At 45.6% G+C, this 14,392-nt stretch overlaps 1 protein-coding gene across 4 annotated transcripts in view; it reads left to right on the plus strand.

Moving 5' to 3' along the window:
* Nucleotides 1-14,392, plus strand: part of Sulf1 (Extracellular sulfatase Sulf1) — a 60,649-nt gene that overhangs the window by 33,255 nt on the left and 13,002 nt on the right. For all 4 annotated transcript variants that reach the window (XM_075688647.1, XM_075688645.1, XM_075688646.1 and 1 more), the window contains exons 10-12: nucleotides 870-1,224; nucleotides 5,105-5,238; nucleotides 12,513-13,015. In XM_075688647.1, the coding sequence (XP_075544762.1) occupies nucleotides 870-1,224; nucleotides 5,105-5,238; nucleotides 12,513-13,015 (992 nt within the window). The remainder of the gene's footprint in view (nucleotides 1-869; nucleotides 1,225-5,104; nucleotides 5,239-12,512; nucleotides 13,016-14,392) is intronic.

A 14,392-nucleotide genomic window follows, 5' to 3' on the forward strand; every position in this document is an offset into this window, starting at 1 on the left:
TCGCTTGTGCACCATCGAGGGGCCCTGCGGCGCATGCGATGTGGGGCACTGTGTGGGCCCTTACACCGAGTATATAGAATGTTCGAGAATTCGGACATTAGATATTCGATTTGCGAATGTAATTATTCAAACGTTCACTATTTGAGTCAGCGCAGTGAAATTCGATATTCGCACACCCCCTAGTTGGAATGGAATCATTACGTTGTCCTGACCAATGCCACTTATGTAAAATTGAATTGTGCTGTGACCTTGCATACCTTACTCTGATAGGGATGGTGAAAGACATGATACACGCTTTCATTCACTGCACATTAAAAATTTTGTTGCGGTGTTTAACATTCCGAAACTGCACATTGGGTTATGAGGGATGTCGTCTGGGGGGTCTCTGAATTAATTTTGACTACCTAATGTTTTTTTTTTAATTTGTGATGTGCTTGTGAAGCACGGTACACGACCCCCTCCCCCCCCCCCTTCTCTTTACATTCCTATGGCTACCTCTCACCCTAACCAGATAACGTGCGACTGTGAAAAGGATGTCATAGCACACATGCTCCATGCACATGCTCTTGTCTGTCACAAATGTGTGACTATGGCATTCCTCTGCTGAGCATGTTGTTGTGGATCTGATTCCCGATTGCGGCAGCCACATTATGGTGGGGGTAGAATGCAAAAACACTCATGTACTGTGTTTTGGGTGCACGTTAAAGAATCCTGTGCGGCCAAGATTAATCTGGAGCCCTTCACTACAGCATGCCTCATAACCCACCATGAAGTTTCGGGACATTAAACTTCACACCTGTTCAAGGTGGGTCTTTCTTGTCTCTGTAGCACCAATACACCGTGTGCCCATTCATTTCGGTATTTTTCAGAAATGGGAGTGCATTCATGATGGCAGGCGTTGGCACATGCGTCGTTGCAAGCACCCGCGGCTCCACCACCGTAAAACCTGTGTCTGCAAGGAGCACAATGAGGACCACTTGCCCGAAGTGGACATTGGTGAGATTCCAGTGCCGAGTGGGGTCAAGCTGAAAAAGCCCAAGGAACATCGCCACCATCACCACCACGGTCAGCATTCACACACAGTCCAAGAGCTGCCCTCTGCTACATCATCTGCAAGCCAGACTATGCTTGCTGCCCATCGCCTGGAGCCATCTACTAACTCCCAGCTCACGCCAGAGGAACGCAAGCAGCAACGGAAGTTTCTTCGAGAGCATGTGAAGCAGTGTAAGCTGTAGAAAGGTCTCGTAAACTTTGTTTTACCGTAGCAATGTTGTCATTGACAATGGTTGGCCTTGGGAACCTGTTGTCAGGAAAACTCGTTTGTGACAAAGCTTGATGTGCTAAATCAACCTTTCCTCTTTTTTCTAAATAATCTTGATCTGTCTTTCTCAGCACTAATGTGACTAGTGGGTGAATGTAGCCAAATGAAAATTCGAAGGTCGAGCTGTCTTCGGAAGGAAAGTGATGAACTCAATCTCCTGCCAGTATACTTGTCATTTTACAGAATGGGGGCTCGTTTACCATCATTGCGTTGTCGTCATTTGACTATTACAATGTCTGACAGCAAGTGCACGTTATTTTTATTGGTGTGCGAATGCTGACTAGTAGATTTCAAATCGAATGTCCAATCGAATATTGAATTGAATCAAGAAATAAAACTCTTAACATTGAATCACATATAGAATATTAGAACATCTTTCAGAAAGCTTAATGTTTGAAAACTTTGTGCAAGAAATTATGGTGCTGTACTTGCACAGGAGTCTTCTAGAATTCCATAACAAGAATGTAGCCAGCTCTCGGTAACTTGGGTACCCGGAATCGAGGGGACTGTATGGTGTGCTCTTAATAAAGGGAACATGAAATTAGTATGCCAGCACTGACTACGACTCAGTTCTGGTGCACGAAGGTCTGGAAAATATTTTTTTGTTAATAGAATTTCGGTTGAATAGAATTAAATGTTTTTTTTTCCTCTAAAACCAATTAGTGACAATTTTTTGTACTGAATATCAATGTGGTTATCAGTTTAACCTGTGTCTTGCGACAATATTTTATTTACTGCAGAGAAAGTTTTGCTTTCCTGTTTTCTCCTAAATACAGAAGGGCTATAGCAACTTTACGACAGGTGGGTTACGACAGAACCGTAAATAATGTGACTCGATCACTGCTCCACGCGTAGCTGGCACCGATGGCAAAGAGCAAGTGCTCTCCATTCCATTTCATTGTCAGGTTTGGTGTCATTTGCCGCTAGTCAAAGATTCTGAAATCAGGAGGGTCATGCCAAATTTGCGTGACAACCTCCCTCCCTCTTGTACATCCACCATCGGCGCAAATGTATGCAACCGGCCAGGACACTTTTGCACCTACCATGTAACTAGCCTTGTGACGAGTTGCTCAAAGCTGCAAAAAGACACCAATGTAGATCTAGGAACAACGTTGGGAACAAGGTGCCACCGTATGGTGTGTCACAAAGATAGTGGCTGTGAACAAATTTGTTGCCATTCCATGCACTTGTTTTCGCTTGCGAGGTGGTTTATTGGTTTTCTGACTCATGCAGCTCTGCAAATAGATCTGCGTTGATTTGTCACCAAACTGTGAATTTAGTTGGTGACAAAACAGTGCTGTAGTGTGGCTGTGACAAAAAATCGCTTCTGATTGGTGTGGTAATGGGCCATCGGGAAATGCTTGCTGCTAGTATGTTTGTGCCAGTGGTTGATCAGTGATTGATCCCGTGATCACGCGTGCTGGTTAGATTGGCGGCTGTTGAAGCAGTGTGAAGTTCGTTTCCACGTTTCCAAAAAGATATGCATGCCTATCAGCAGCTAATTGGCATGATTTTCACACATGCTTTCTCACTTAACGAAATACGCACTTCTTTTGTTGCTGTTTCCTCTTTCCACATAGTGTTATCAATTCAATCAGTTCTGTCAATTTGGATGAACCTTCTACCGACAAAGCTGGACCAGCCCTATGTAACACTATCCTACGAAGTGCGGCATTCGGCTGCTGTGTGCGGGATCCCCGAATTGGGCCAATGTCGGGGAGCGCTCGCAGTGCCAAAGTCCACTACCATGTCAGTTGGGATGGCCCCTTCCCTGGTGTGCTCAGTGCTCCTTTTTCGCCGAAAAGTGAACTGAACCGCACGCTTAGGCGGCACCGTGTGCCAGGCGCTCCCGCAGCGCTTGTGACATGTGGCATTGTGCACATCTCTACACCTAATATATTGCACAGTAGATATTCGTTTTGATTCAGTGATGTTCAAGTATTTGCACACCCCAAATTATTTTTGAAGTAATATTACATTGATAGCTATTACAGGATCACTTTCCTGTTTGTTCTTTATGCCCATCGGTATCTGCCGCCATCCGCCGCTGGAATCTCAAAATCCTTTGTGAGAAAATTACAAAGAATACAAACAGATTGGCAGTCCAAGGTTCTACCTCTCAGCTACTCTGCTGTTTCTACTGAAGTGGAGAATACTGATCCTGGACAGTGCGATCACACGATCATGCCAGCAGCTGGGTGGGGAGTTTTGTTTGGATTGGTAAGCTTGTTTCCTGGAAGGTTTGGCAAATGGTAAAGATCGAAAGGAAAGAGAGAGGTACGGGCACGAAGGTGTTAGTAGTTTTGATGGCTAATGACAGGAGGCTATCATTGTTGTGCCATGGTGCCCTTTTCTTTTTTTGTCGGGGTGCACACACCATAGACGTATATACTGTGTGGAGGTTGCTCTTGGAATGATTGATCTTATCTACATGCCCTATGTGTGCCCTAACTGAACTAACCCCTTCCAACGTCACTGATGAACCAGTTAGTTTCCACATTTCTGTGCCACCATGTTTCCTTTTTACATTTCTTTTGTCAGATAGGAACATCAGGACCTTACCAGCAGATCATTGGCCATTGTCAGTGTCATTTTTTTTATTACTGCACAACCAGAAATAAACCGTTGTGGTTGTTTTATAATATCCAAGAAAAAGAAAACAATCCTGAGAAGGGTTAATAGCTTATTCTAAAAGTTGGTCTCTGTAGAATTTCAGTTTCATCGAAAGCAATTTTGTGGGTAATATTTTCCAAATGTTTGGAAATGGCACTACGAACTTGAGAGAAGATTGTAACATTGTTCTTGTGTTGTATGATGGTTCGTTAAATCTTTTGGCTTCCCAATCTAACCAAGTCTGCAGACAGTCGACAGAAGAGATGTTGTAAACAATGCCTTGAGTCTTTTCTTTTGGGGCATGGTTTTTTCGTTATGGGGGGATACTATTCAGAGTGTTTGTTGACTTGCGGATGATGTTTAGGCCCTCTTCCTTCAAGATTCAGCTAATTACTTCACTGGCACCTTTAACATATGGAAGGGAAGTTTGTTTCTGAGGATTAGGTTAAATGTAGTGTTGTAGCTTCTGTAGTTTGGTGTTGCTTTTCTGAATGAAGTCATTTTATTAGCCGTTCTTTCTGATTTCAAAGGGATCATATTTTTTTCTTTCTGTGGGATTGCAGCGTACAATGAGTTCCTGCTCTTTTTTGTAGAGTAATGACAACTTGTGCCTTGTTCCTTGCTGGATGGTTTGACTTGGAAGTGTAAGTAGCTTGTATGGATTGGTTTACAGTAGACAGCCTGTCTTCAGCCGTTGCCACCACCACCACCCTTGCTGCAGTGATAGCTTAATGGTAAATAGCACCACTCACATAAAGCTACCCTCGTCTACCCGTCTTTACCCTTCCCTCCCCCTGGTATCAAGAATTTTTGAAAAGCTTACCTTGCCACTATCCATCGCTTAATCCACGAGGAAGGAGTGGCATTTGCTTTGAAACGTCAGAGTTCATAAATGCCACCTTTTGGTTGGTAATGTACAAATGTTATCAACATTTTTATTAGTTAGCCTGACCAGACAGGCAACTTTGACACAATGTTTGGTTACCTAGATTTCCCATTTCTCGGAAGAGCTTTATCTTTTGCGAGGACTTCTGCCCTGGGGCACTATGTTCACTGCTTGATCATGCTGTGTGGTTGTATTATTGTTAATGAGCCAGTTTTGTTCAGTATTGGCTATTAATATTGGCCTTGTGATAATGAATAATGCTTGTGATCCTTCCTTTATGCCAGCCTTCAGGCCTGTCTTCATGGCGGTCCGGTTAAAGCGGCGTGCAGATGCAGTGACAGAAGGCTTTGACCTGACAGACGACAAGGCTGTATCTGCTTTTCTGAGTGCAACAGCAGACGAGCTGCTTGAAGAGGAGGTGAGTCGGGAGTTGCTAACTTACTAATGGCATTCTGGTTGTGTTGCTGAACATCATATGCATTCTTTGTATCATGGATACATCAAAGGTGGTTGTCCATCAATTCATTTAGTAGAACTGCGAGCACAGAACTCGCTGACGTGACCATTATACAGAGGTCATGGGGAAGCAAACTATTTCTTGTTAGACTGTTCACTGATGTTATCATTCTGGGATGGTCATGGTGATGTGAAATGTTACTTGTTAGACTATTCAGAGTTTGTCAACAAGCATGAGACTCTCCTTGTTGGATTGAAATATGGGCAGCTCCACATGCTTCCATGGAGGTCTTAATTTTTCCACAGAGATATTGCGTTTTCAGGTGGTAGGTTTCTTAGGCATCAGTTTGTTGAGCAAGTGATGGAATTTTAGCACTACTTGCTAAATCGTGCCACTTGCTCTGTGATATCTCAGAACCGCTCAGTTGTTACAGAGCAGACTTGGTTGTGTGGAGATATCTTACTTTTGCTTGTTGTTGTTGCCTTGTTGATCTTTTTTGTTTGTTTTAATTGACATAGGACCTGCTCTCACTATGTTTAACAAACAGTAGAACCTAGTTAATTCGAAGTCCGTCGGACTGCGAAAAATCATCAAATTAACCGGGTTTTTGAATTGTCAAAAATGGACGAAAAACGAGAAATAAACGTACGAAATGTGGCTGTATCAACACTGAACCTTTATTTCGCCTGAAAAACGGTCACTTGAAGTAGTCATCGATGCGTGACTGCTTGGCGCGGTAGTTAGCCGCACTGTAGGCTGCATCCTCCAGTCTGCTTTCAGTGCGCAGCAATTCACTGTTACCGCCGCTACACTGTGCGCAATGTTCACCGGAAACAGAAAGTTGATTTAAAGTGCTGCCTGACTGCCACTCCGGCAACTATACTGGCCTCAGAGACTGGCACACAAATTTTTTTTTTTTTGCGGATCATGGAGGCACGGAAAAAATCACGGAGGCCATGGTTTAAACTGACGTATTATCCAGATATGGGCATGCTGGCTGTTCAAATTATCTGGCAAAATTTGCATGCAACCTTCTGGGACCACCGGAAACCTTCGAATTACGTGGGATTTCGAATAAACCGAGTTCAAATTAACGAGGTTTTACTGTAGTAGAGTGTTCAGCCCCACACTTTAAATAGAGACACTAGAGTGGAGCAGTTGCGAGCATGCCTTTGCAAGGCTAGACCTGTCAGTACTCTTTTTCAGTACCTTGCAGCACTGTGGAAGCTTCACACTTCTTCGACCAATCAGGGGATCAAATGGGCCCTACCGCACCATGTCATTTGCTAGCAGCGAGCACTGTATTGCATGGCAAACATCACCTACAGCACGTGCATATACAGAAGGACCAAAAGAACGACGAAGACAAGTGCTGACTTCCAACTGATTTTTATTTTGTGTAACACGCATATATACCAAGACGAAAGCCCCCCCCCCCCCCCCATAGCACAAAACCGGCGTAACTATGCATTCAAAATTCAAAGGAACCACGACCGCCGCCTTAAGATGAACGAGAGCACATGTGCGACCTCGGAAAACCAAGTTCTTTATCTGTTATTGCAATTCACGGCTTACTACCTAACCGAGTCACCTTCAGTGATCGCTGCTGCTTCAATGATAAGTCTAGTGTTTTCATTAGGATGCCTAGCTAAGATGCTGGTTTTTTCAAACAGCGGAAACAGCTGCATTGTGCACAATGGACACCTAGAAACCCTTACCGCCCTTTGCGCACTTTATTGCTATGTTCTTGCAATCTAACATTTAGACATCTACCTGTCTGTAGTGCAGGTGGCAGTAGCATCTACCAGACGGCAACTGCACCGCAAGATCAGCTGTTGTGATAAAGCCTCGTTTAACCGTACCTGCTTAAACAGTAGTTTCATTTTAAAAGTAGTATAGTCAAATCCCTGACTCAGTGGTCATTGAACATAATACATTTTGTGTCCCGATAAACTGTACCAGCTTATTACGTACGTATCGGGCAACATGTAGTGTTTCCAGTTTTTGTTGCGCAATCACAGCAATGTATCGTCCCCATCAAGCCGCCTGTCAGAACAAGCCTCAGAGTTCTGAACAATTGCCTCCAAGCGCCCTGTGCGTTTGTGGGTGAAGCCACATCATCATTTCAGCATCGTGCAAGCAATGATTTGCGTCATGCTGAAGCTCTGGTAAAAAACACCGGGTGCTCAGCATAGAAAAAAAATTGGACATCGTTTGTGCTATCGAACGTGTCATGAAGAAGCCAGCAATGGCACGCGACAGGGATCTACTGTTGTCTACAATGTGTAGCATTTGGAATGCGAAGAAGTTTCTCAGCAGCGCTGCTGCAACTGCAAAGAGATGTTGGCTACGAGGTTTGACTTTTTGCCATCGTTGCCTCTGTTGTTGCCAAAATGTTGCCAAACAACAGTGATGAGGACGACATGGAAAGCAACAGCATCGGCAATTTGGGCCCGACAGTGGCAGAAGCTGCAAGTTACATCAGCCTCATGAATGCAATCGTCGCGACGAGAACGGCACCCCGCAATGAAAAAGCTGCCCCGCGACTTCTGCAGCACTACCACGCCCGTGCACGGAAAATATACAATGCCAATGAGGAACCTGCCATGCGAGAGTGTGCTGAGAAGAGGGGGCTAGCTGAAAAGCTGGCTCGCAGCTTTGGTAAGTTTGAGGCTGCTGTCCTCGCTGCTAAGCCGCCGCGGCATCAAACAAAAATAACTGGCTTTTGTCGTGCGAAGTGAATAAATACTGCATGTTTTTGCCCTTTCATTGCATTCTCTCTAAGTTCTGTTCTTGACAGGTAAGTGGGCGATATCATGCCATTTCGGTTAAGCAGTACTACTGTTTAGTATATACTTTTTCGGAGCTCCGGTCAACTACGGTTTAACAAGGTTCACTGTAGCAGCGGTGGAAAATTCGTTTCATTTTCGCTCTGACTCTAAAATGACACGAGTCTTAAAAGTATTACGCAATACAGCAGTGAAGGATGGTTGCAGAAACGCCGAATGCAGAGGCGAAAGGACCACTCGGCCAGCGTGTCACACTGGATGGTAGCGCCATCTATTGATCCCTCTTAAAACATCCACATGTTCACAATGTGCTTGCTGATCTTCACAAGTACAGCCGATTTCTTAATGAGAATTTGTGCACTTTATTGCACTCCTTCCCCCCTGTTCTAAGCATGTTCAATGCCAACTTATTCATTCGTTTCGCGTAAAAGAGCAGCTTGGAATGGCACCACTCAAGCAAGTCTGTGGATGCCATTTCTATGAAGGACGAATCACTACCTGGGACGGAGTCTTCTACAGCGTTGCAGCTGCGGCGACTACACGTATGAATTTAGCCACTGTCAAAGCAATTAATTTTTTATACTTTTTAAATGCAAATTGACGTCTTTACGGCACTGTTGCATTAATTTTCTTTGTTCTTTGCACATCTTCAGTCATACAAGTGCAGAACTTCATTTTTAGTAGCATAGAGCCTCAATAAATGTTATTAAAGAACGAAGCAAAATCGCACAATAAAATGTCTTGCGACCTGCAGAGAAGCTACCAACTAAACTGCCAACAAGACCACATGTGAAGGCCATTTGGTCGTCCAACAGGTTCCGAACTGTGGCGCTACCTCTGTGCAAGAATTTGTGCTTGGAGGTCACTGGCCTTGGTTCCGCTGCATGAAACTACTGTAACAGAGTATAGGTAATGTCTTCATCCTCGCAAAAGATCTTGGTGTATGAAAGTCACGAAAAGGTGCATACGGCAAGTTTTCATGCAGCTGTGACACTAAGCTTTGGGTTCAGGGATGCTGTGTGGTTGGTTACATTAGAAAGTATGCGCAGCACTTTTTCATTTTGTGGAGAATGTGTTGGGAGAATTTCATTTTCATTGTCATAGCGATTATATGGACACTCAAAGGACGTTCACACTGGCACCGCCATGCTGTCACAATATAAACGACACATACACGTCGGGTGCATGCTAGGGGTTGGAAGATTTCCAAAGATGCGAACAGCATGCAGTGTGTTTGGTTGCAAAAACGATAGTCAAGTGGACGCACCATGTGTATGCACTGTCATGCTCCACTCTATCACCTCGGCAGAGAAGCCAAGGCAGCGTTCTGCCTTCCGCTGCTGGTAGGAGCACACTCACACTAGCGTTCCTACTGTGCGGCTGTGCATTGTTGCATACTCCAGGGTAGCGTAGCTTACTGCTGCCGAGTTTTGGCGACGCCTGCCTATTGAAGCTCGACCGACGTTACTAATGGGTAGCGTGGCGTTGTCGGCGGGCTCCAGGCATCTGGTAGACCATGGCGACCGGGCAAGGACGAGACGATTGCTAGTGCGAAACATGCACGGTTTATTCAAAGGTTGGTGAAAATTGAAGAAAAGAGAATGAAGTGATCAAAAGTACATTTCACAGCCCCTTAAATAGGCTCTCTACAATCGTGGGAGGGATCTTGCTTCCGTCGACGTTACGTGACCGGCACAGAAAGAGGGCCCCTACTCCTCTGGTTATACCAAGCCTGCTGCGAGGAGGAGGCCATCCCGCCTCCTGGAATTGTAGACGCCTGTCCGTCTCTTTTGCGCGTTGCTGGTTCATGGAAGTTCTCCTATAGAGTTTGGCCGTTCGAGGAAAGGGTCCCTCTAAAGTCGCGCGCACACACACACACACACAAAAGAGCTCTTGAACACTGCGGGGCTTCTGCCAGACCGGCAGACAATTGAAATGGTCATGGCGAATTAGGAAGTCGTGCTTCATTTTGACGAAGAAGGTCGGGTGAGAGAAAGTCTTTTCTGCACGAGGTGCGGGACTCCGACCGTAGCAGGAGAAGTCGCGCCTCATTTCGACAAGACAGGGTGAGAGAAGGTCGGTTGAAATTCCTTTCTGCAAGTGGTGCCAGACGCCACCCCTAACAGCGTATACACTGGTCCCAATAGAAAAGATAGTGAACGGCTAACTAGAACTATCTATAATCCTTTCATTGGGCACTGACAAGCTCCGATGGGTTTCTGTCAATCTCATCTCATGCACCATTGAAGTGCGACGCATACAAGGCTACTGGTGATACTTCTCAACATGTAGACATTGCAAGACACCTGGTAGCTTCCAGGGCATGTTTCTGCTACATTGCAGCAGTTGCCTTGCATGTTGTCGCGCCAACATGTTGGCCTACCTGTTGTCAGAGTACGATCAAAAGAGCTGTAGTGCAATGCTAAACCTTGTCATCACTGTCAAAGCTTTGCACTTTTACAGTATATGCCAGTATATTTACAGCTGTATATGCCTAGGCAAGAGAGAGAACAACTTTATTGTGTGCCCAGGATCAGGCCAAGGGAAGGGGAAGAGGTGGGGGACCCTTCTGTCTTCCCCCTTTAGTTGGCAGCTTGGAGTCCTTGGGCCCCAGTGGCGTCTTCAGCTATCCGGATGAGTCAGACTTGCACTGCCAGATCGGAGCTGAGTAGCACGGTCTCCCACTGCTCCGCAGAACTGATTTCTAAAGAAGAGTATTCTTTATGTTGGATGTGACTACGTTTGAGGGGGCACGACTAAACCATGTGCTGAAGGTCTGCCTTGCCTTTGCAAATTTTGCATACAACTGTAGCCGTCCTGGGTAATAGCGGCTATAGGCTGCAGGATTAGAGAAGGTGTTGGTCTGGAGCAAACGCCATTCCACCGATTGCCACTTAGTTAAAGTTCTGTGTGCTGCAGGATACTTAGCCCTCGCATGTCTGTAATGATCAAGGATCCCTTGATAAGACACCAGCCTGTCCCGCCACGACCGGTGCAACGAGCGAGCATCAGCGCTGGAAAAGTCTGTGTAGACTCGGGTGGTTAGACCGAAACGCTCGCGGTGCGACCACAGAAAGCAGAAAGCTTGTACCCCTTTAAACAATGGCTCATACCCCAGTAAACGCAGCCTCCACATTACGACAGAAGAGAAGTGAAATTCTACACTGGAATGATGAGCGGCAGTGGAGCCAGCTGTGGAAGACGACGCTCAAGCTGTTGCCGCTGATGATAGTTTTTTGCACAATGGAGCCAGTTGTGGAAGAAGACGACGATGAATGTACGAGAAGTGGCAATAGCACTTTTGCGTAGTTGGTGCCGATAATTTTTACAGCGAAGCTGTATATGTCTAGGCGAAACACTCGCTGTCCGACCACAGAAACCTTCTGGCGGAAGGTGTGGCACGCCATTGGCTATGCCGATAGTGATGTCGTTTCTCTCTCGTAGCAGAGCGTGTGTGCAGCAGGCTCTCTCTCCAACTTTGCAATGGGGCGGCCACGCACCGTCCTTTCTCCTGAGGAGCAACTGGCCTACGTGCAAAAGCGCTGAGAGCAGGAGCGGGAGAGATCTCGTTGGCATCGTGCCAACGCCTTGGCAGAAGATGGGGACCGCGATGCGGAGCGCAAGTGGCAATGTCAGGCCGATCCGGCGGCTCGTGTAGTCGAGCTCGTTTGGAAAGCGGAGCTAATGCAGCGGCGACGCCGAGCAAGATCGCCAGTGGGAACGTCGGGCCAAGGATCTGGCTGTTCAGGCCCACGAGGCAGAGCAGCAACAATGTCTACATCAACATAAACATTAGGGCTGCGCATTTCAGCTTCGCTAGTTTACCGTCTGTACGGTGTGTATAGGTGGTACAGGGTGCATATGTGTTGCATTGGTGTTTTTATCTTTATCTTTGTCTATTTTTACAAAAACTGCCAGTTTCTTTTTTCAGTGACCTTGTGTTTTGAAACACATATACAGCCAGAATTATGTTTTTGCAAAAATCGTGTTTATTTACAAATGCCTTGCACAAGAGATGACAGGAAACAAAAGATGCCAGGAGCGGCACACCGTCTTTACATGCGTATGTAAAGTTAAGTAAGTAAAGTAACCTTGTTACTTAAGTTATAAAAGTGTTTGTTTGGATATTCCAAGAGTAGTGGAATTGCCACGTTTATATATTTCACTGCACTTGGGTCATTACACTTGTTGTGCAACTTCAGTATTAGAAACGACTCTAGCTTTATAGCAGAGCGTACTTGAGCATTGTGCATTGTGCTTTCCCATAAATAAATGCACTGGATCGAACAGGTTTTTCATGAGATTGCATATAATTGCGTAGAAATTCACAGGATTGACATGTAAAATAGCAATTTGTTATGTGGCTCTTTAAGCACTCATGTCTGCATGGATGTGACTTTGTGTGCCCATCATCTTAAATATTTATTTTCCAATTTTCTTTTGCAGATGAAGTTGCTAGCACATACCAATGGCAGCGAAGACCAGTCGTGGGGAGGTGCCCTGGGTGACGAGCCAGTTCCCAAACGCGACGGCAACAGCCAGTGCAGTCCCAGTGAACGCTGGTGCGTTGTTGCCGGGGAAGGAATTGGTGGTAGCAGTGGCAATAGGCAAGACGGCAGGCCGGCACGGCCTAACCACAACGCCAAGCGGTTGTGGCGTCAGAAGAAGGAGCACATTGACGCTCTCATCCGTCGACTGCGACAGAAGCTAGAACAGCTCAAAGGGCTGCGGAGGACGCTCAAGAAGCATAAGACTAAGCACCGCCATCACAAGCACCTGCTGCCATTGCCGACCGAGGTCCCCCTCGTGACGGCAAGAGGAGGCAGGGCAAGGGACATCGAAGAAGGTGATGGTGACGAAGGCGATGACAGAGAATACGAAGAGGAAGTCTCCATTCCGAGGCAGTGCCAATGTGCTAATGGCCAGCGGGGCACTCTTGTAAAAGACAGGTATGCCGTGTTGTCAGTCACAGCTTATTATCTCTACCGTCTGCCTGCATTTGCTCTGCTTGTACATTCTCCCAATAACCATTATAAATTTATGGTGGCATTTTCTTGCTGTCAATTGAAGTGGGAATAAGGTTCTGGCTGTCTTGCAAAGTGGCACCTACCTTCTGATATTCGTGTTATACAGTAAAAGCTCGTTAATTTGACCCTCATTAATTTGAATAATCAGATACGGGGACTCGTCCTCTGTTCCGGGCAAGCATATGCATTTCTTAGTAGAATCAAACTCGTTAATTTGGATTTATTTGTCCGCGCACCAAAAATGCCCAGTGCAGAAGGCGAAAACGTCGCTATCGTCTAACTGAAATGAAGCAGCTGAGCCCGCATCGCCATAGTCATCAGCAGAACTCGTAGATGATTGAGAGGAACGCCGGAATGCTTCATGTCTCTTTGCGCCATTACAGTCTTTATTCATGCGTTTACCACTGCGCATAACAGCGCATTTGTTGCAAGCCTTCATGAATGCAATGTAGTTGCCATCTGCGATCACGTCAAAACGACAGTGGCTTCACCTACAGCGATGGCATCAAACAGTACTTTTGTTTTACATGTTTTGTGCTGTCCATGATGCTGTGCTACATGCCTGTGAGGCAGCATGGTTGCTGTTGTTCCCTGCAGATAATTTAGGGAATTGTTGTAGCTGGGTTCTGCGGGAATTTCTTTATTCTGTTGGAGGTAAGTATTTTGAGAATAATGCTTCAAGCTGTCTGCAAAGAGCATGAAAGGTGCTTCTTTACTACCTGCTAGCTATAGTCATTCAAGTTACCTACATAGTGTTGGATTATTTGTTTCCGACTGGCTCTGCGGCAACCAAATGGATATGGTGAGCACGTCTATTGGGATCTAGATGTGTGCTGAGACATGAAAGGGTTATGTGTGGGTTTGGCGGTGCCGTGTGCACTATTCACTAACTACTAAACGCAAAATGGCGACACGTAAAGAGAAGATTATGCGACCATGAAAGAGGGGTCTTCAACACGCAGGGGTGGGGAGAGGTTGGGGTTTCCTAGTATGCAATGAAACTTTAAAGGGTGGAGAACTTTGACTTGAGGTGTGGCTTCATGGCAGCATGGTTCACATTGTCGTGAAGCCACAGTTCAAGATGAAATTTCTATATAATCTACACCCCCACTTTACCGCTACATATTTTGAAATTTTAGTGCAGGTTATGTGCAGAAAAATATGGTATGCGTCACTAAACAAAGGTAAGCTAGTGTACCAAGCATTTGTTTATTCCTTTCGTTGGCCATTTGATAATCTGTAGAGGGGTGTGACTGCTATTAGAAATTTTGAATATGAATAGAATATTTTTATTATTTA

The sequence above is a fragment of the Dermacentor variabilis genome, chromosome 4 (genome assembly GCF_050947875.1).
Source record: "Dermacentor variabilis isolate Ectoservices chromosome 4, ASM5094787v1, whole genome shotgun sequence".
In the NCBI taxonomy this organism is placed as follows: Eukaryota; Metazoa; Arthropoda; class Arachnida; order Ixodida; family Ixodidae; genus Dermacentor; species Dermacentor variabilis.